The 20,456-nt window shown below is 46.3% G+C and overlaps 1 protein-coding gene across 1 annotated transcript in view; it reads left to right on the forward strand.

The window, feature by feature from the left end:
- Positions 1 to 2,399: 2,399 nt before the first annotated feature.
- Positions 2,400 to 20,456, forward strand: part of F7 (coagulation factor VII) — a 280,047-nt gene continuing 261,990 nt past the window's right edge. Inside the window, exon 1 of the mRNA XM_085622315.1 lies at positions 2,400 to 2,626. Within this exon, the coding sequence (XP_085478441.1) occupies positions 2,557 to 2,626 (70 nt within the window). The 5' untranslated portion in view covers positions 2,400 to 2,556. The remainder of the gene's footprint in view (positions 2,627 to 20,456) is intronic.

Raw genomic sequence — 20,456 nt, forward strand, 5'->3', positions numbered from 1 at the left:
TCTTGAAAGTGTAGTGGTGTTCTCTCAGTTCCACAAAGTGCTGCAGCCCTAGCTAAAATAGGTGCACAAGTGGTAGGTGAAAAGATTACAATATTTGTTTCTAGTTACTAGGTACAGTGAAGTAAGCAGGCGACTAAGGGGCATATTTATCATAGTTGCGATGCCCTTGCTCCACACAAGGGGGAACAAGGGTAACGCAACTACTAAATCAGATTTATCAAGCCACTCAAGGCCACCTTGCGTGGCCCTGCATGGTTTGATAATTCTAGAGTAATGCAATACAGCGCAGATCGCTGCGGTGCGTTACTGTGCCCCAGTGTGGCATTCCATGGGTGGAGTGTGGGTGTTCCCACGCATCCACCCATGGATTTTAGCACATCCCCAGATTTAGAAAAACTGGGAGACCTGGGAATGCGTCAAAATGCTTGGCCTTCCCAGGGGAGGCGCAACGAGAAGAAATATCTTGATTTCTCCTCCTCGTTTCCTCTTTCTCAGTGTGCTGTATTCTGCAGCACACTTAGAAAGAGGACAATGCCTCTCAGAATAGTTTTTGTGCAGGAAGGTGCCCCTTCCTGCACATAAACAATCCTGTTTGCAACGCAGGCACCCTTGCACCACAGTGCAAAGGTGCTCACGTTGGTGGACGGCAGCACATTGACTGCTAGCACAAGGAAAGGACAAGAATGCACTGTATCTTGTTAAACATAGCGCATTCCTGCCCTTTGGCTTGCTGCTCTGCGTGAAATAATGATACATCTGTCACAGAATTTCTGGAACGAGTGTAGTGACTCATCGTTCAGGAGAAGGTGTTTGAAGTGTGTGTTCTGACTTCTCTGAAAGATAGCGAGAGGTAACTTCCTTTCTCATCTGTTTCCATAAAAGTTCCACAGTATTTTAACATTGGGAGCGTTTTCATTCTCGGTTGATTAAATTGCGTTTACTCTGTGTCATTAAAAAACAGTGCTTAATTTGTAAAATATTAAGTGCAGGTGCTCAAATTCTTTTAGGAGACCACACCCACTTGTGTGGCTCCGCCCACTTCCTCCAGAGGCTCCACCCACTTCCTTTCTTGGTTCCACCCACCTCCACAAGCCTCAAAACATCAGAGCCACCTCCTCACATCTTGAGTTGCGCAAGAAACTGAAGACCTGGCTCTTCACATAAGCACCTCCGGGACCTCACACCTACACAGCTGCCCAAGTGCCTGAATACCCTCTCGGGTGATTAGTGTGATACACACATCAATATATCATAACATTATGTAACATATGGCCTATTAATCCTTTGAATTGCATTTTATTCCCTTTGACGTCTGTGGAAGAACTTGCTGCGGAATGACTGAGTGTTCACAAAAGAAACCCAAAGTAACATATTGTGTGGCAATGGGCTCCAACGTTCACGTTCTCTGACGAAAGCACCAGTACATTTTCACATCCAGAAAAGCATGGCTCGGGGGACGCAACACTCTCTTGTGCAACTCTTTTGGGGTCAGATGTTGGTGCCATACACATCAATTCGCGGATGCATGACATTCAAGAAGGCAGATGTCACAAAGCTGTTGAAGAGGGACTACACATGAAAAATAAGGTTACAACACACATCTTTGAGAAACTTGTAGCAGTTCACGTTTAACCTTAGTAACCAACCAAAGAGGTGTGGTGGAGTCAGCTTAGAAACGCGCGTGAGGTGCATTTCACACCTATTGCATTGTTTCTATCAATTTACAACCGGACATTTTGACCAAGATGTCCTCTTCTGGAAGGGTAGTTGCACACGACAAGCAAAAGAGGGCAAATGAAGACAAAAAACGGTCTCCTTATACTGGTACTTGCGCCAGATCTAGTAGGTAAGCACTACGATAGAAGGAGGGGTCACAGAGGAAGAATTTAGAACTGCATGTTCTTGCTTAGACGAAGGGGTGTGTAGAGGGAGTGTCTACCAACTGTTTGCTGTTCAATACAAGGGTGATGAAACCCTGACATGTTTGCAGTGACGACAAAGGTAAGATAATGTGTTGTCCACCAGGTAACACACAGGGTTGGCCACCCCCACAGCCATCTGCCCGAGTTAATAATTTTCCATCCGATTGATTAACCCGTGTTTTCAACTGTTCAGTGTAATGCTGATTTGGGGCAGAGTAATCTGTTTTTGAATTAGCGCAATTCCTTGTGCCTTATTTTATATATCTTTTTTAATTGCTACTAAAATACATTGCTGAATATAACTGAAAGTGTGTGGTAAGGAAAGCCCAGGGAAGGAATCTCAGATTTCACAGACGAATTGTTGAAGGTTCCTGGTCGTAGTGATCTGAATTGATTTACTTCGCCCATGCAGCAAGCTCCTGTTTTCCAGGGGTGGGAGAGTTCTCTTTTTAGTTGCTTGGTGCTCAGCAAACTTTCACTCTCCAGTTGCAGGGTTCCACCTGCGGTGATGTGACAGTTGTTCACTCGCCCTCCCCCACTCTTCCAAACTTATTAAAAAAGGCAGAACTTTGGCCCATCCTTGCCTTTCTGAAACATTCGCGTGCCGGTGCAGGGCTGGCATTTCGAGCTCATCATGTTCTCCAGGCGAGGCACAGCGGCGGCCATTTGCTTCTTCCTGGCAGCCCTTCATTCCACCTCTGCAGGTACAGTAGAGCACGTGCCCCGAGGAACGTCTTCCCAGGAGCCGCTATGTCGCGCGCACTGCCTTTGATCAGGTCCAAATCTATGTAGAGGCAACTCAATCTTACTACCAACTCTTACAACTACTAGCCCCGGATACAAACAGTTTCGTCTGGTTCTAGTACATTTAATTATGTATTTTATGGCTTTTAAATCACTTCAAGCTAGTGTTAGGCTGCTACGTCACCTAGGGGAAGCAGGTTAACTTGGTTGCCTGTGTGCAAAAGGAGTTTTAGATCACATCAAATTGCGTGGGTATGCCCATGTCAATATTTGATCAAGCCGTCTAAATGTGCTTAGGAGATGGGTTTTGATAGTAACTTTGTAAGCAGATTCGAACTGGCCTATAGGGTAATTTGGCAATGCCCAAACCCAAAGGGATGGTCTGACAGGTCAGTGTGTGGGCAGATTTTTGCTTGTTGGTGGTCCTGTTTATGATCGGGTGGCCGTCTGTTACTATTTCTCTGTTAGTACTAACCCTGGGCATAGTTTGTGAAGTAGCGCTACGTGTAGCTACGCCAAGTGCACTTCGCACCACGCGAGCTACGCGTAGCTTCGCAAACTGAGTAGTGCACTGTGCAAGATACTGTTTGCACTGATTGCACAGTGCCTGATGCTTGTCCGCACTGTGCAATCAGTGCAAACTGCATCTTGCACAGTGCAAGCGGTCGTTTTCTGCCGCTCAAGTAGATTTCTACTTGAGCAGCAGCTGTCTCAACACGGACTGGTAGTTTCTCATTGCGAGCGGTCGCGAGCATACGCGACCACTCACAATGAGAAACCTGACCTCCCCGCGTTGAGAAGCTCACTGGGAGGTTTATTTTCCACGCTCGCGATCGGCAACTTGATGTTGCTGATCGCGAACTAGGAAAAAGTCTCGCCGGGATGTCATTTTGCTTGCTCGCGGTCACCAACTTGACGTTGAGGACCGCGAGCAAGCAAAAAATGACCGCTGCACTACACTACGCTACGCGTGTTTGCACTGTGCTACGTGCAATTTGCGTAGTGCGATGTAGCACAAACTTCGCAAACTACGTGAGCGTAGCGTAGTGCTTTGCCCAGGCTTAGTTATTACCCCAAACAATGCCTGCAGCAAGCAACAATGCAGGTGGAATCCCATACCTTGCAAAACACCTATACCGTTTTTCTTTAGAATTTCAAAACTGCCCTGATTTGCAGACGTGAGCCACTTCTCCAGCTATTTGGTTCACTGATAGGGGTTACTTTTATTTTGGTGCCCATGAATATTCTTGTCCCAGTGCGACCCCGATTGTAGGCAGCCCATTAGCCATTCCTTTGATGTTTACTGAGCAGCAGGCAGTTGGAATATACCTGCTACTTGCTACCACATGGGTTTTCGGACACAAAACGGACTGCACGCATGAAATTCGATGTGATTTCACTTGCATAGTTACGCTGGTTGTGGGTGGCTCATCGTTTCCATTGGTTTCAGTTTGTAAATTTTTCATATGTGCACTGTCACATTTTTTTGTCTGTTGGTCTCTCATGCTAGTGTCCAGCAGGAAGTTTTTGGATCTAGTCAAAAGGTATATCCGTTAGTAATGGTGCGTGATTTGTGAATTCTTTTGACTGCCTAATGTTTTTTCACTTCAACATTTGTGGGGGGGTTTTCTAGAAAAGTCGGAACTGAAGCTCATGTGCCAAAGAAGGTGATGCTTTATAGTGCTTTTTTATTAAATACATTTGAAAAAAGACGTGTATGGTTTATACTGACATTTCATGTGCATTTTTCAGTTTTTTGCATGTTATTTTTTATTTGAAGTAGAACAGTCCACTTTTTCACGTAGCGCCTAAGACTGTTTCAGCACCGCAGTAAAAGGTATGTGGTGATAAACATCATGATTTACACATGATCATATGCTTGGTAAAGTGAGAAACCTAAGATTTAGGTGTATTTCTTAAATGTTTTACCCAACAACCCACTCCTTAAACCTGCCATCTCCGCTTCATGCTCTGCTTGCTATTCACTCGCCCCTTGATGTCTCTTATGTATTTCTTCCTCTGCATGAATGCATAGTTTACTTTCATTTAATTATTTCCTGCGTAGGTAATATAAAGCGTAAACAGTAACGTGGGTCTAGCTAGAGATTTAACTTCAAGGAGCAACAAACAATAACGCATGCAAAAATAATCAGATGGAATAATACATCTGAAATGGGCATATATTATTCTACATAGATATGAATAAGACAGTATTCATAATATTGGTAATTATTGATGAAGACTGTGTTTTCTGATGTGATCAGAGATCTAGGACATGCATCACTTGCCATCATGTGGGAAGCATGGCATCTCCCCGCCAGTGCTTCATTTGAGCTGGTGGTTGCCTGAGTGGGCCAATGGCACTCATTTTTGGGGACCAGCACCGAGTTTTCCTCATCAGACATTGACAGAGAGCAAGAAAGAGAAAACGCACAAAGGGAAAAGGGGAAGAAGAGAAAGGTGGAAATACATTGACAGAGGGGGAAAGCAGGAACATGGAAACGTGATATAAAGAGAAGGGGCTGTCTGGTAGTGGATTAAATAAGCATGAGGTGGATTTAGGCCTATGCAGACTAGCAGCCTCAGTATTGGGCACGTCAACTTTTGATTGCACCGGCTGTGGGCTTCTGAGCAGAGATTTGGAAACTGGTACTCATTTGATTAGAAATTAAGCACAGCTCCCCGCAATTCTGCCTGTTACCAAATTTTAATCAGTGTTTAAAGAAGGTTTGCAGTTCCTATTGGATTGGGGGGGGGGGGGGGGGGGTAGGGGTTGGGAGGAAAAGGGGGTGAATGGGAAAGACAGGCCAATAAACAAAGGGGGCCCCCAAAAATAAAATATAAAGGTAGAGACTATGGGGAGGAACCAGTTCAGTGCAAAGAGAAATAAACTCTACCCTTTATATGAAAGAAGTACACAGTATCAATGAATATTTTGGAATGCAAGCTAGAGACACTCAAGAGAAAAGGAACACAGAAAATTTATGCATACATATATATACAACCACTTCAATTTATGTTTAATACAAATTCTTTTTATTTCACTAATTAGGATAATTAATATATACAAGTTTAGCACATTAGAAAAATTTAGTGCGACAAAGATCAGTGAAAACAGGTTCCCACTCAGAAACAGCAGAAAAAGAAAAAGAAACTAATCACACATACATTCATTCACAACCAACACACACATTCATCAAAGTTCATACACATGTACTGTTTATGTTGGTGCCGAATAAGTGGTACAAGGGAAGTCCCAACCCTCAAAGGGTCTTCACAAAAAATACTCAAAAACACAAGTGAGTATGTAGGCCTTGGTGGAATCAAGGGTTTCAGAGGAAAACAGTTTAACTTGATCTAAATCCGGTACGGAGAAACAAGAGGGAGGGGCCCTTGTGCAAAACGCCGACGCGCGTTTCGGTGAAACAACTCCGGATGACGGAGTACCACCTTCTTCAGGGCGAAACAGAACCACACAAATCAAAATCGGGACCTGGAACAAAGAAGAGGGAAGTAACATATATGCATGAATAAAAACCTATATCAAACAAACAAAACCGATTCATATGTGCTATTTCCACAGAGTGTCACTCAGCTGCATCAATGGGACGGATAAACATAATAACATTAAATTCAGGTGGTTAATCGTGCGCACCAGAGAACAACATAAAAAATGTCAAGAGATAACAGAAAATTGAGAAAAAATGAAATAGAAAGAAAGTAGGGAAATATACACAAACAATAAAAAGGGCGAATCCTCGTATGACAAAAAATAATTAACAGAAAATCGTTTTGGGCTCAAGCCCTAAATTACCTGTATCAATAGGAGAGAAATAGTTCAGCGTAATAGTTTCTACAACAGCGTTTCAATACGGCCGAGGGATGCCATACTAAGCAAACAGAAAAATAATAAATGTAAAAACATGAGGATATATATACAAATAGACCAAAATTTAACATAATGCGGTTGCATCTCCAGAGGAATTTACCTAAACTAAATACGAATACAGCGGATTCTCCAAAGTTGGTGGACAGAGAGAAGCCAAAACGCCAGGATTCGATCTTTGCGGGGAGGGAGAGGCGAGGACACCTCACTTCCAGCAGGCTCACCGCTAATACAGGGAAAAATAAAAGAGGAAAGGAGGAGAGAAAGAATCAACCTATTAAAAGAAATAGTTTAGACCAAAGAAGTGCCAAAGTCTAAAACATCAGGCAAGGTTTAAACTAAAAGGTCAAGTTTGTAAAAAGTTGAGATTATCGGACTCACCTAGTTTCAATGCCCGATCCAATAAGAGCAAGAAACGCCAGATAATTAGAGTCAGAGAAGGCAGAATCGCCAGATGATAAGCATCGGGTTCGCCAAATGATTAGTCAACCGGGCGGGACAGCAGAAAGCTCGGGATAAGCTGAGAAAACAAACAAACAAGGGGAGGATAACAGCGTTGGATGATGAGCAGAGCGCGGACAAACAGATACGTCCAACGCAAGTAAATAACTTTAAACGAAAGCAGGGAGATCAGAAAGGGCAGCAATACCTTCAATGTTCAACGAGCGTCTGAACTGATTAACCGACGTCTCAAAGGCGGCGTCTTGGAAAAGCAGTCGCTTGCGAGAAGAAGCCCGCTCTAGTCAGGCTATTTAAACCCTCCAATCGAATGACCGTCGATCGGTGGTGTGTTGAAGGACCGATCCGTCAGATTTAAAGAGGTAGCAACGCATAAGAATAAGATAAGGAGTAACATATCGCGCTAAAAAACACAAAGGCAAGAATAAATAACAATCAAATAGCCAAAGAATCAAATACAGTTCAAAAAAAGGGATAAAATAAAATAAAATAAAATGAAGGGTCTAAAGGAATATCAGAGAATGTTAAAGAGACAGCCTCAATGTAGTAAGTGATGAAGATTACCGTCGACAATCGCTCACAAAGGGAGGGGCACGAATAACACAATGTAATAGAATGGTCACAGAGGAGAAAAAAGAGGGGGGGGGGGAGGGGGGGGCTGAACCATTTAAGACAAAACAACTTAACTAGTAGCTAAAGACTAATCTATCTAATCTAATAAAGATCTGTACAGATAAATATCAAGAACTTACGAAGAACAGGTCATAAGTAGCAGGAGAAAGGCCATAGAGGGAAATATAATTACAGAAGTGCATTTTCCCATGGGAGGGATTCATTCAGGCCCCTTTCCTTCGTGTTAAGGACAAAAATCCAAAACACCTCGCGTTTCTTGCGAATACTGTCTGGGTTATATCCCTTTTGTGGGTGGGAAAGACAGGTCTTTCTTCGTCCCAGGAGAGGGACCGGGTGAAGAGGAGCAGAGTCGTAGGCCAGGAGAAGAGCGGGAGAGGACACGGCGCCTTTCCTCCCTCAGTCGGAGTGCTCAGGTATTCTTTCCAACCCGGACCGAGGTGGTGAACGGCTCCGTAGTGTGGCCCCTGTGCAGCGGCAGCCTTCCTGGATATTCAGGGGCATTCTCCATTCACGGAGATAGAGGTAGCTGAGCCCTCACCCCCTTGTATACGGTGCCTGGTCCAGGTGAGGAGGCTGTGGGAGAGGTCAGGGAGGAGCAGCTTCGTTCCCCGCACCAGAGCCCCCTTTCGAGGCACATTGTCGGTGCCAGGTTTTGCCGAGCGGTCCCCGCACAAGAGCGGGCCGCTCCAACGTTGGGCACATTGGTTAGGAAGTCCCAGTAGGGACCCCGGAGGCACCGTGGTGCCTGTGCTCACTTTCCTTTGGGGGCATTGTGTGTGGGCAGTTCAAGGGCACAATGGTGCCGATCGGGGCACATGCCAGTGCTCATTTGGCCACAGTTGTTTAACAGAGTGTCAGAGTGGGGCTCACCAGGCACAGTAGTGCCAGGCCCTCATTTTGTTTCTCAATTGTGCCGCCGTAGCGGGCAACTGCAACTTGGGGGCATTTGTGTTTGCAACAGAAGAGGGATAAGAAGCACCCCAGGCCCCAGCGCAGTGCGCCCTTTGTGTTTGCTGCTAAGGTAGCCAGGGGGGTCCTTTGAGAGGTCCCCCCTAGAGCCCTGACATTTTGGACGTAGGGCATTTGAGCCCCGGTGTATGGCCTGGGGTCAGTTGCATGGGTGGTACTTGTGTATACTGGAAGGGCGCCAGACCCTAATGATTGCATAATGTGGTCATGCTTATGAGGATTGCATAATGTATTTTATGCCTAATGTGAGGTATATGCCAAATGTGATTTATGTGCCCTGAGTTATGCCTAATGTGAGTTATGCTGGTGATGCCTATGACATCATGTGTTTATGTTTAGGATGTTTACGCATAATGTGTTTATGCTGGTGAGGCCTGGTTCGTAATGTGTTTATGCTAATGAGGTTTGGGCCTTAGGTGCTTTATTGCCTAATGTCATGTTATGATATTTCAGGATGGTGTCTAATGCTAATGTGATAATGCTTAGGTCATTATGGTACCAGTAGTTACTGGATGTGGTTTTACTTACCGGTACTGATGGTTCTGACCATGGCCCAATTGGCCTGGTCCTGTATATAATCCCCTGTGAATATTGCCCGTGCCAGTTGGCACAGTGTAAATGTGTGATTATGTTTCTAATGTGTTTATGGTAATGCAAAGGCTATTTTTTATGTAACCTAGTGTGGAGTTTCTTTTGTAGTAGTGTGCCTAGTGTGTTGCTGCTGTGTGTGTGTTGCGCAACCGCTTTACACATTGCCTCTGGGATAAGCCTGACTGCTCGTGCTAAGCTACCAAGGGGTTGAGCGGGGGTTATCTTCAGTGTGTAACTCCCTTTCCCTGACTAGAGTGGTGGTGATGCAGCGGAGTTTACCAGCTCTACACATTCATACACACAACACTCATTTGGGCCCATATGCATTCATACATTCAATGAGCTAGCAAATATCCCCTGGTCATCAATTTTGTTTTACCTTAGAGAACCTTTACACCAGTATTCCTACCAACCCTGACTCCTAAGTAAATGTACGTTGTTGGAAGATCTAGTTGTAGATTAGAATAGGGATGAAATGATAATAGTAATAACAATACATTTAATTTTTATTCAAAGAACCACAGACTCAGAAGGAGTTCTAAAGGTTTATCTGAATTAATAATTTTGTGAGTCAAATCAGAATACACGTAGATACACCAAAACCTCTAACAGGCAAGAATATACAGTTAGCTTAAGATCAAAATTAGCTAAATCTTTATGATGACAGTACCTGAGGAGAGAAAAGAGCAGAGAGCAAATACGAAGCATAACCCACAAAGCTATATTTACCTAGAATGGTGTGAGACCCTAGACATCAGAGTATCAAAGATTCAGGACAGGTTCAGGACTGGGAAGGTGATCTCTTCTAGTGTAACGCCAGCGTTACACCCCTCTCTGGTGCTACTCACTCGGGCTCGGGCTCGTCCGGACCTCTTCCTAGATGTGCCTCCTCAGTTGTTCCGCGATTTTTCCCTTGTGTTGGATTCTTCAATCAGTTTGCAGCAAAATCGGGCAGCATCTCAGCATAGCATCAGCATCAAGCGACGTGTGTCTAACTAACTAAACCTTACCTCTGTTATACTAATTTGAGTGTATGATCCACCCCCAAATGTTTCAATTCTATGTACATCCTCAATTTGATTGGGCCAAGCAGTGGGGTGAGGACATCACACCATATCAAGTGTAATAACTTTCTTTAGTCCTATTGTTTAATTCCCCGCCCCTTAATTTTAATACCCACAAGCTTTATTCCCACAAGCATTTCATATGTGGATCGATAAATCTGTAGTACAATGTTTCGGCTTCTTCCTCTCGTAGGGTCAGAAGTTGATCTTCCCATTTCCTTGCTGGGCACATGGGTTGGCAGATAACACAAAAAGAAGGGGGGACTAGGGGCTAAGTTAGAAAGCTAGAGGTCCAGTACCCGTGTTCCTATAGAGTTAAATGTACATACTGGGGAAGGTAGCTGTTCCTAAAAAGAAAGGAAGGGGGCAGAGAGAGGAACCAGTAAAGGGTAACTGAGACCACCCAATTGGAAGTCAATATAGGAGAAAATGGGAATTACTCCTTGAATATTTAGAGCCCTCACACACCCTTGCAGGTGTCATGCTTCATCATGGGGCGTAGCTCCTCGTGGGGGTGGCGCTGCAGTCCCTCACGGGCCCCGCAAGAGGGCTCTTCGGCGGAGATCTTTTGAGGAGTCGCCGCAGTTGTGCATGGGAGTGTGTGGGCCTAGACAAGTGAGGTGAGTGAATGTTAAAATGACTAAATGGAACCCTGACCTGGGTTTCTATTCACGGGTCCAGATAGACGGTTAAAAACGAAGTGGATCCTGGAGCTCCTCTTTGGAAAGAATGTAGAGGGCGGACGTGTAGCTAGCCGCTGCTCTCAGGATGTGTGCTGTGGTGTCAGCGAGGTATATCTAGAATGGGGTAAACATGTTTCGCGCTCAGTGCTGGTCCATAAGTGATCCTACAGAGCTTCGTCAGGACCGGTTAAGGAAGTGAGAGTATAGTGATGTCAAAAAGAGGAAGGAACAGATTCCAGGGAGAAACCTGTGAACCTGTAGTACCTTGATTAAAGGAAAAATGCGTCCAAGCGTTGTAAGGCACTCTAATTGTAGGAGCCTATACCCAACCTGGTGAGAGAAGGAAAGGGAGAACAACAATACTTTTAAGATAGTGTCAATTATGTGGTCGTCCAACAAAGGCAGAGCATGTTACAATATAACATAGCGATAATAGAAGTGTGCAGTGCTAGGAAAGCATGTACACTTGAGTGCAGCTCTTTAAAAATGACATAAAGGAGAGGTGAACTACCTTAGTGCAGTATGTCGTCATGCAAGGTGGGGTAAAGATATCTTAAGGCGCTTACAGAATAGAAGAGCCCAATGATCGTACCAAGCAAGAGTGACGACAGTGAAAGAAGACCAGGAGAATGGAAACCTCGAGATAGAATAAGGAACAATGACCTTAATGGGCAAGGGCCCCATAAAGTGGCGCTAGCAGAGATTAAAAAACAAAAGGGAGGGAAAAAACAACCATGGTGGTGTGCCAAATACATACTTGAGTGCCATAAACCTCGTGGTACATTCGAGCGTTGAATTAGGAGGAGTGTACAGGTATACGAGGCAAAGATGGTACAGGGTTTGTGTGGTTGACTAGTCAGGCGGTCTATGCATAACGAGACATTCCTAAAGATACTAGCGTATGAAATAGTCATGATTCATAAAAAAACATATGCATAGTCTTAAGGGATGTAAACATGGTTAGAACACATAAATCGGAACAATACATACTATTAACTAGGCAGGCGGTCTGTGTAAAGGAAGGCATGTAAACAGACATATACGTTAAGAAAATGCCTACCCCAGGATTCTCGAGGGAGGGGTACATCGGCAGCGTCTAGGTTGCAGGCCGAGGAACTAAATAAAAGGGAAAAAACCGTGGAAAAGAAGTGGGGAGAGACGGGGGTAAAGTGAGCTGGTAAGGTATCCTGACGGTTTTAGGAATTGTATACTAAGTGCGTGCCGCCTGCGCGTAAGGTAGATGGCAGTCCATTCTCACGTTTCCTCGCCTGTGTATGGGTGGATAAACCTACCCTTCCTACTTCGAATGCCGGGATGGAGGAAGATCGGAAAGAAGGTCACTATATACCAGGAAAAGGACGCGCTTGCCGTGTGAAGTGGGCGGGGCACTACGTCCTCTCACTGCGTGGTGACGGGGTGAGGTTCAGGGTCAGAGTGTGAGGACGCATGCGCGTCGCTGTGTCAGGAAGTTAGATGTGGAAGTAAGTGTCTGAGGAGGCGTCCATCTTAGCCTGGAGTATAAATTAACAGTGGGGAGGGAAAGGTGTCATATGTTCCCGCCTAGGATGTAGCATTGTGGCTCTGATCGTGGGGCGTAATTAAGGAGAGGCACGGGGGCCGCCACCTTAGTAACGGCTAAAGATGGATGTTGCTGGTCATCGTGAAAGAAAAGCATATAGGGGATAGAGGAAAAGGGGGGTAGTCAACTAGACCAGGAAGCAAGGTTGAGATCTGGTGGGGCAAAGTAAATCCCAATGGAAACAGTATCTCAGGGACATAGAGAAGCAGAAGATAATAGGATTAACTGCTGGGGGCGCGTGACACATGAAGGGGTGAAAAATAAGGAGCATGTCATAAGAATATGTAATGTGTATGCAGAAATAGTGAATATCATGAGAGACTTGGGGGTGCATGTCAGAATATGAGTTCGACCCAGGGGATCTCGTCATTGAGACCCATCGTGTTGCATTTGAGTTTGTGGACCCAGCGTTGTTTCTGCCTGAACAGGGTTCTTTTAGTCCAGTTAGGGTTCGAGTCGATGATGGTCCACTTGATACTGTTCGCAGAGTGTTTTTACTCTAAGAAGTGGTTGAGTAGTTTAGTGTTGTTTCTGCCCCGTCTGATAGTGCTTTTATGTTCACCTATTCTTATCTTGACTGGTCTGGTTGTCATGCTGATGTATCCTTTATTACAAGGACAGAGGATAGTGTAGACACAGTTATTGGTATTGCAGTTGGTGTGTCTAGTCTGGCGCCAAGGTGTAGTCAGACCCAGATCTATCTGTTTGGAGGTGGTGGTTTCAGCACATGCGGAGCAAGAACCGCAGGGAAAGTGGCCCACTACAGGTGGTAAGGTCCAAAGAGTGGGCTGTCGTGTAAGTAGTGGTTTGGGTCTAGTGTGGACAAGATGGTCCCTGAGATTTTGGGTGCGTTTAAACGCAAATAAAGGTCGGGGGCCGGGCACAAAGGACCCTGATCTCAAAATGTCCCAATGTTTCCTAATAACTCTCTGTATTTTGTTGGAGCTGGGAGTAAATGTGGTAACACATGTAATCATGTCTGACTTAGGTTTCTCTCTGATCTCAAGGAGGGCTGAGCTCGGGTTGTTCCTCGCTCTCGTATGTGCTTGGTGAATTATGTTCCTAGGATAGTGGCGTTTCTCCAAGTTGTTTTTAAGAATGGCTGATTGTTTTTCAAATTCAGTGATGGTGTCGCAGTTCCTCCGAAGGGGAAGGAACTGACCCACCAGGAGATTATTCCTAAGTGCCCTTGGATGGTGGCTGACATAAGTGAGGAGGCTGTTCCGCCAACACATACTGTTATGGCGACGCTACATTGATGATATCATTCTGTTCTGGAGAGGAGAAGAGGAACTCTGTATTGAATTCTGCAACTGGGTTAACACACTCGATCCTTTTCCAATTTTCACCAGTACCAGATCACAACATGAAATTCCCTTCCTCGACCTTCTTATTTCATTAACCAATGGCTCCCTACACACTACCAACTACAGAAAACCAACAGACAGAAACAGCCTCCTCACTTATGACAGCCACCATCCTAGAGCACTTAGGAATAATCTCCCGGTGGGTCAGTTCCTTCGCCTTCGGAGGGACTGCGACACCATCACTGAATTTGAAAAACAATCAGCCATTCTTAAAAACAACTTGGAGAAACACCACTATCCTAGGAACATAATTCGCCAAGCACATAAGAGAGCGAGGAACAACCCGAGGTCCGCCCTCCTTGAGATCAGAGAGAAACCTAATTCAGACATGATTACATGTGTTACCATACCAGTTATTAGGAAACATTGGGACATTTTGAGAGCAGGGTCCTTTGTACCCGGCCCCCACCTTTATTTGCGTTTAAACGCATCCAAAATCTCAAGGACCATCTTGTCCACACTAGACCCAAACCACTACTTACACGACAGCCCACTCTTTGGACCTTACCACCTGTAGTGGGCCACTTTCCTTGCGGTTCTCGCTCCGCATGTGCTGAAACCACCACCTCCAAACGGATAGATCTGGGTCTGACTACACCTTGGCGCCAGACTAGACACACCAACTGCAATACCAATAACTGTGTCTACACTATTCTCTGCCCTTGTAATAAAAGATACATCGGCATGACAACCAGACCAGTCAAGATAAGAATAGGTGAACATAAAAGCACTATCAGACGGGGCAGAAACAACACTAAACTACTCAACCACTTGTTAGAACAAAAACACTCTGCGAACAGTATCAAGGGGACCATCATCGACTCTAACCCTAACTGGACTAGAAGAACCCTGTTCATGCAGGAACAACGCTGGGTCCACAAACTCAAATGCGACACGATGGGTATCAATGGCGAGATCCCCTGGGTCAAACTTATATTCAGACATGCACCCCCAAGTCTCTCACGACATTCTGCGTACACATTACAGATTCTTATGGCATACACCTTATTTTTCACCCCTTCATGTGTCACGCGCCCCCAGCAGTTAATCCTATTATCTTCTGCTTCTCTATGTCCCTGAGATACTGTTTCCATTGGGATTTACTTTGCCCCACCAGATCTCAACCTTGCTTCCTGGTCTAGTTGACTACCCCCCTTTTCCTCTATCCCCTATATGCTTTTCTTTCACCATGACCAGCAACATCCATCTTTGGCCGTTACTAAGGTGGCGGCCCCCGTGCCTCTCCTTAATTACGCCTCACGATCAGAGCCACAATGCTACATCCTAGCCGGGAACTTATGACATCTTTCCCTCCCCACTGTTAATTTATACTCCAGGCTAAGATGGCCGCCTCCTCGGACACTTACTTCCACATCTAACTTCCTGACACAGCGACGCGCATGCGTCCTCACACTCTGACCCTGAATCTTGCCCCGTCACCACGCAGTGAGTGGACGTAGTACCCGCCCACTTCACACGGCAAGCGCGTCCTTTTCCGGGTATATAGTGACCTTCTTTCCGATCTTCCTCCATCCCAGCATCCGACGTAGGAAGGGTAGGTTTATCAACCCATACACAGGCGAGCAAACGTGAGCATGGACTGCCATCTACCTTACACGCAGGCGGCACGCACTTAGTATACAATTCCTAAGACCGTCAGGATACCTTACCTGCTCACTTTACCCCCATCTCTCCCCACTTCTTTTCCACGTTTTTTCCCCCTTTTATTTAGTTCCTCGGCCTGTCGATGTAGCCCTCCCTCGAGAATCCTGGGGTAGGCATTTTCTTAACGTATATGTCTGTTTACATGCCTTCCTTTACACAGACCGCCTGCCTAGTTAATAGTATGTATTGTTCCGATTTATGTGTTCTGACCATGTTTACATCCCTTAAGACTATGCATATGTTTTTTTATGAGTCATGACTATGTCATACGCTAGTATCTTTAGGAATGTCTCGTTATACATAGACCGCCTGACTAGTCAACCCCATGAACCCTGTACCATCTTTGCCTCGTATACCTGTACACTCCTCCTAATTCCACGCTCGAATGTACCACGAGGTTTATGGCACTCAAGTATGTATTTGACACACCACCATGGTTGTTTCCCCCCCCCCTCTCTGTTAGCGCCACTTTATGGGGCCCTTGCCCATTAAGGTCATCGTTCCTTATTCTATCTCGAGGTTTCCATTCTCCTGGTCTTCTTTCACTGTCGTCACTCTTGCTTGGTACGATCATTGGGCTCTTCTATTCTTTAAGCGCCTTGAGATATCTTTACCCCACTTTGCATGACGACGTACTGCACTAAGGTAGTACACCTCTCCTTTATGTCATTTTTAAAGGGCTGCACTCAAGTGTACAGGCTTTCCTAGCACTGCACACTTCTATTATCGCTATATTATATTGTAACATGCTCTGCCTTTGTTGGAAGACCACATAATTGACTCTATTTTATATGTATTGTTGTTCTCCCTTTCCTTCTCTCACCAGGTTGGGTATAGGCTCCTACAATTAGAGTGCCTCACAGCGCTTGGACGCATTTTTCCTTTAATCAAGGTACTACAGGTTCACGGGTTTCTCCCTGGAATCTGTTCTTTCCTCTTTTTGACATCACTATACTCTCACTTCCTTAACCGGTTCTAATGAAGCGCTATAGGATCCCTAATGGACCAGCACTGAGCGCAAAACATGTTGACCCCATTCTAGATATACCTTGCTGACACCACAGCACACATCCTGAGAGCAGCGGCTAGTTACACATCCACCCTCTACATTCTTTCCAAAGAGGAGCTCCAGGATCCACTTCGTTTTTAACCGTCTATCTGGACCCGTGAATAAAAACCCAGGTTCAGGGTTCCATTTAGTCATTTTAGCATTCACTCACCTCACTTGTCCAGGCCCACAAACCCCCATGCACAACTGCGGCGCCTCCTCATAAGATCTCCGCCGAAGAGCCCTCTTGCGGGGCCCGTGAGGGACTGCAGTGCCACCCCCACGAGGAGCTACGCCCCATGATGAAGCATGACACCTGCAAGGGTCTGTGAGGGCACTAAATACTCAAGGAGTAATTCCCCTTTTCTCCTATATTGACTTCCAATTGGGTGGTCTCATTTACCCTTTACTGGTTCCTCTCTCTCCCCCCCTTCCTTTCTTTTCAGGAACAGCTACCCCCCCCAGTATGTACACATGGGTTGGCAGCCATTCAATGTCTTTATTGGTCTCAGAATAAGGACGTATCGCGCATGCATAGTTACTGCAAGGGACCGGGCCGTTGGTCACCCTCCATGGCCCAAATACGAGCTATTAATAAAGTCAGAGAAGAACATGTTAGAATACAAAATTAAATGAATTCACTGTATACCGCTTACTTCTCCACTATCCCCATTTACTTAATATATCTTTTGCGTTAATGGCCAAGTAAACCTTGCAAAGGTTACTTTCAGCACAGAATGTGAATTAACGCGAGGGTTTCAAGCAGCCATGTTAAAAGCTATAACTTGCCTTAAGATTTCCCACCAAGCGACAGGAGACGTCATACTACGTAGATGTAGTAGACGCATGCACAGAAGAGTTCCCGCGTTTTTGGCAGCCATTTTAGGAACACTCTGGTTACTTGTTAGTAGAATACATAGAAAAGCTTCCCATAGATAAAATATGTAAAATGTAATGCAAAATTAGTACTCACAAATAGGTTGATTATAATGTTACAAGTTATTCGAGAGGATTGCATATGAGCAAGTTTCTTTTTATATGAAACCTTGCTCCATCAGTGGTTTCTGCCTGACTTTGGCGCAAGCTTTAGCCAACCAGAAATCCCATTTCTAACATTGGTTGTCAGCAGTGAGGATAGGACTGGCATTTTCGCAGTACCACAGCGACAACTGGTTACACTACAAACTCTGCATTTAGATAATCACGTGTTTGGGGATTATTTCTACTGATTTTGTTTTCTCCTCAACAGTGTCATTATTAAATTGTGTTTTCTGCTCTTTTATTTGGGTGGCAGAAGAGAGAAAATGACAGGGTGGGGACACCGGTAGGTGGGGAGGATCCCATAGATAGGGAGTCCCTTGCTGGGTCCATTGCCAGGGGCAGTGCCCCATCCCCTTCCCTGTTCCCAGAGGAGTGGGTGGATAGGAGGGAAGAAAGGGAGTGTGGAGTAGAAAAAGCTAGCTCTGGAGGGTAGGTTATCCCCTGAGTGTAGTTTGAGTTGTCTGGATTCACCAGTATGGGTGGGATCCAGTGGTGGCAGCAGTATGGAGTCCAGTGCAGGAAGTCCCATTCCCAGTTCCCAGAGTATGGTACCTGGTTCCCAGTTAGAGGGGTACAGGCGGAGATTCAGGGGCAGTAAGGAACTGTCTCCCCAGTCTTGGGGGGAGTTTGTGGATGAATGTTGTGATGCACTGGACGATTGGGGGTGATTAGCACCGCAAATGATTTTGAAGGCCTGCTCAATCTGGTTGTCTGAGAGCACGTGTTCAGTAATTGTTTTCTGGTGTTGCGCCAACACCTGTTGGGGTGTAAGTTCTCTGATCCCATGGAGCTTGCATGGGAGGCAGACCTCTGGCTGTGTGCTAGAGGGTCTGAAGAGACATTGGGGAGTGATTCCAAAAGTAGTGGCTTGGGTATCTTCCGGTCCTGTGTGGTGGAAGAGGTTCAGTGTAGCCCAGTTAGGTCCCAGAGTAGTGGGAGGGGTGTTGGGGCTCACAACCTGTCTCAGTGGAGAAGGAGTGAGTGTGGGACTGTGTGTCCCAAGGTGCCCGAAACCTAGTCTCAGGGCCTGGAGGGTTCCCTAAGGGAGCACCCAGTCGGGGGCCTAGGCTGTACTTGTGGGCCATTTGAGGAGGATCTCCCAGTGTCAGGAGAACGTAGAGTGTCTGTAAGCAGAGCTCCAGCGGCTCTGGTGTCTGGCGGTGCCGCTCCAGTTGGGAAGGTGCAGAAGTCCAGAGTGAGGGGTAAGAGGGGGATGTGTTCCCCAGTGGGAGAACCAGTGGGTCAGGGTCCAGCCTGAAGGGCTGAGTCTCCTAGAAGTGGCCATGGCAACACCACTTCTGTCCTGGGGGATCATCGCGCACTGTCAGATGGACAGGAGTCAGGAGATCTGCGCCAGGCAGACTGTCACACAACACATTAGTCATGTGTTACCCTCGGGGGGATACTGTGTGCATCCCCAGAAGTCCTGGTGTGCCAGGCAAGTGCTCAGCCGTGGGGTTCAGCCCCAAGGTTGGGAGGTCAGGTTCAGGATCTGCCTGACCGGGAGGGAAGGATATCTGTAATCAGTGTCCTGACCGGTTTGTCTCCCAGGGGTACCACTCCAAGGTGGGAGGGTGCAGATCTCTGGAAGGGGGTGCTGTGGGAGGGAGCCCTCGCCTTTGACCCTAATGCAACCTGAGGGTTTAGACCCTAGGTTGGGAGACTCTGAAACTTCGTGATCGAGGGTGAATCCCTGCCAAAGAGAACAGCTGAATAGACTTAGGAAAAGTGCCGCCATTGCTGTGTGTCTTGGGGCTGACCTACAGTTTTCTGTTTCTGCTGAGGAAGAGGACTAAGGGACTTTGCTGTGTGCTGTGTCCCCCCTGCTTGAAGAGGAACTGTGCTGGCTGCTTTGTTTTTCTCAAGACAAGAGTCTCCGAGGGTCTGAGTGAGCTGGCCTCCTATTAAGGAGTTTCAGCTGGTTGGAGAGTTGTGTTCTGAGGGTGCCTCTCCAAGGAGGAGGGTACGGAACCCCAGAAGAAGAGGTAGGGGGAGGAGAGCCTTGCCCGTGACTTCTGGTCAGCCTGAGGGTACGGACCCTAGGTTGGAGGATCAGTGGCAGTTTGGAACTGCACTGATGAGAGAAAGAGTGGAGAATGGTTACTATGTGCCTGGGGTTACTGCCCCCCATTCTGTGGATTGGAAGTGGACAGCTAGGGAGTACCAGTGGGGTAGCCTAGTTGGTCCTGAGAGATTTGACAGAAGGAACCACGTGGGTTCAGAGTGGCGTAGAACTGGAGGGTGTCCCTGCAGTTGCGGGCCAGCATCCGTGTTCTATCGCCCAAGGCAGGGAAGCCCATCAAGCTGGTGATTGGTCTACCCTGCCTTTTGGCTGGACGGGGGTTGTGTTGGACTTGGCCCTTATTGCAGGGTCATCCCTAAACGTTTTACCTTTCTCCTAGCTTTTTTTCTGACATAGTGTTGGTGGTTTTAGGACTCTGGGCACTTTAACACTGCTGTTCAGTGTAAAGTGCATGTGCTCTCTGTGGTAAATATGGTAAGATTGGTCTACACCTGTTTGACCTATTTAATTACCTGTCAGTCCCTTGTAAAGTGGTATGTCAGATACCCAGGGCTGGTAAATTAAATGCTACTGGTGGGCTTGAAGTGCTGATTGCGCCACCCACCAAAGTAGCCTTGCAAGCCTATCTCAGGCCTCTGCCATTGCAGGGCCTGTGCACCTAAAGTGTGTGCAATGTCTGTGACCCCTCTTTTACTACATGGCAGTCACCCCTAAGGTAGGCCCTAACTAGCCCTAGGGGCAGGGTGCATTGTAGGTAAAAGATAGGACATCTACCTTAAGTG

Source organism: Triturus cristatus, chromosome 8 (assembly GCF_964204655.1).
Source record: "Triturus cristatus chromosome 8, aTriCri1.1, whole genome shotgun sequence".
In the NCBI taxonomy this organism is placed as follows: Eukaryota; Metazoa; Chordata; class Amphibia; order Caudata; family Salamandridae; genus Triturus; species Triturus cristatus.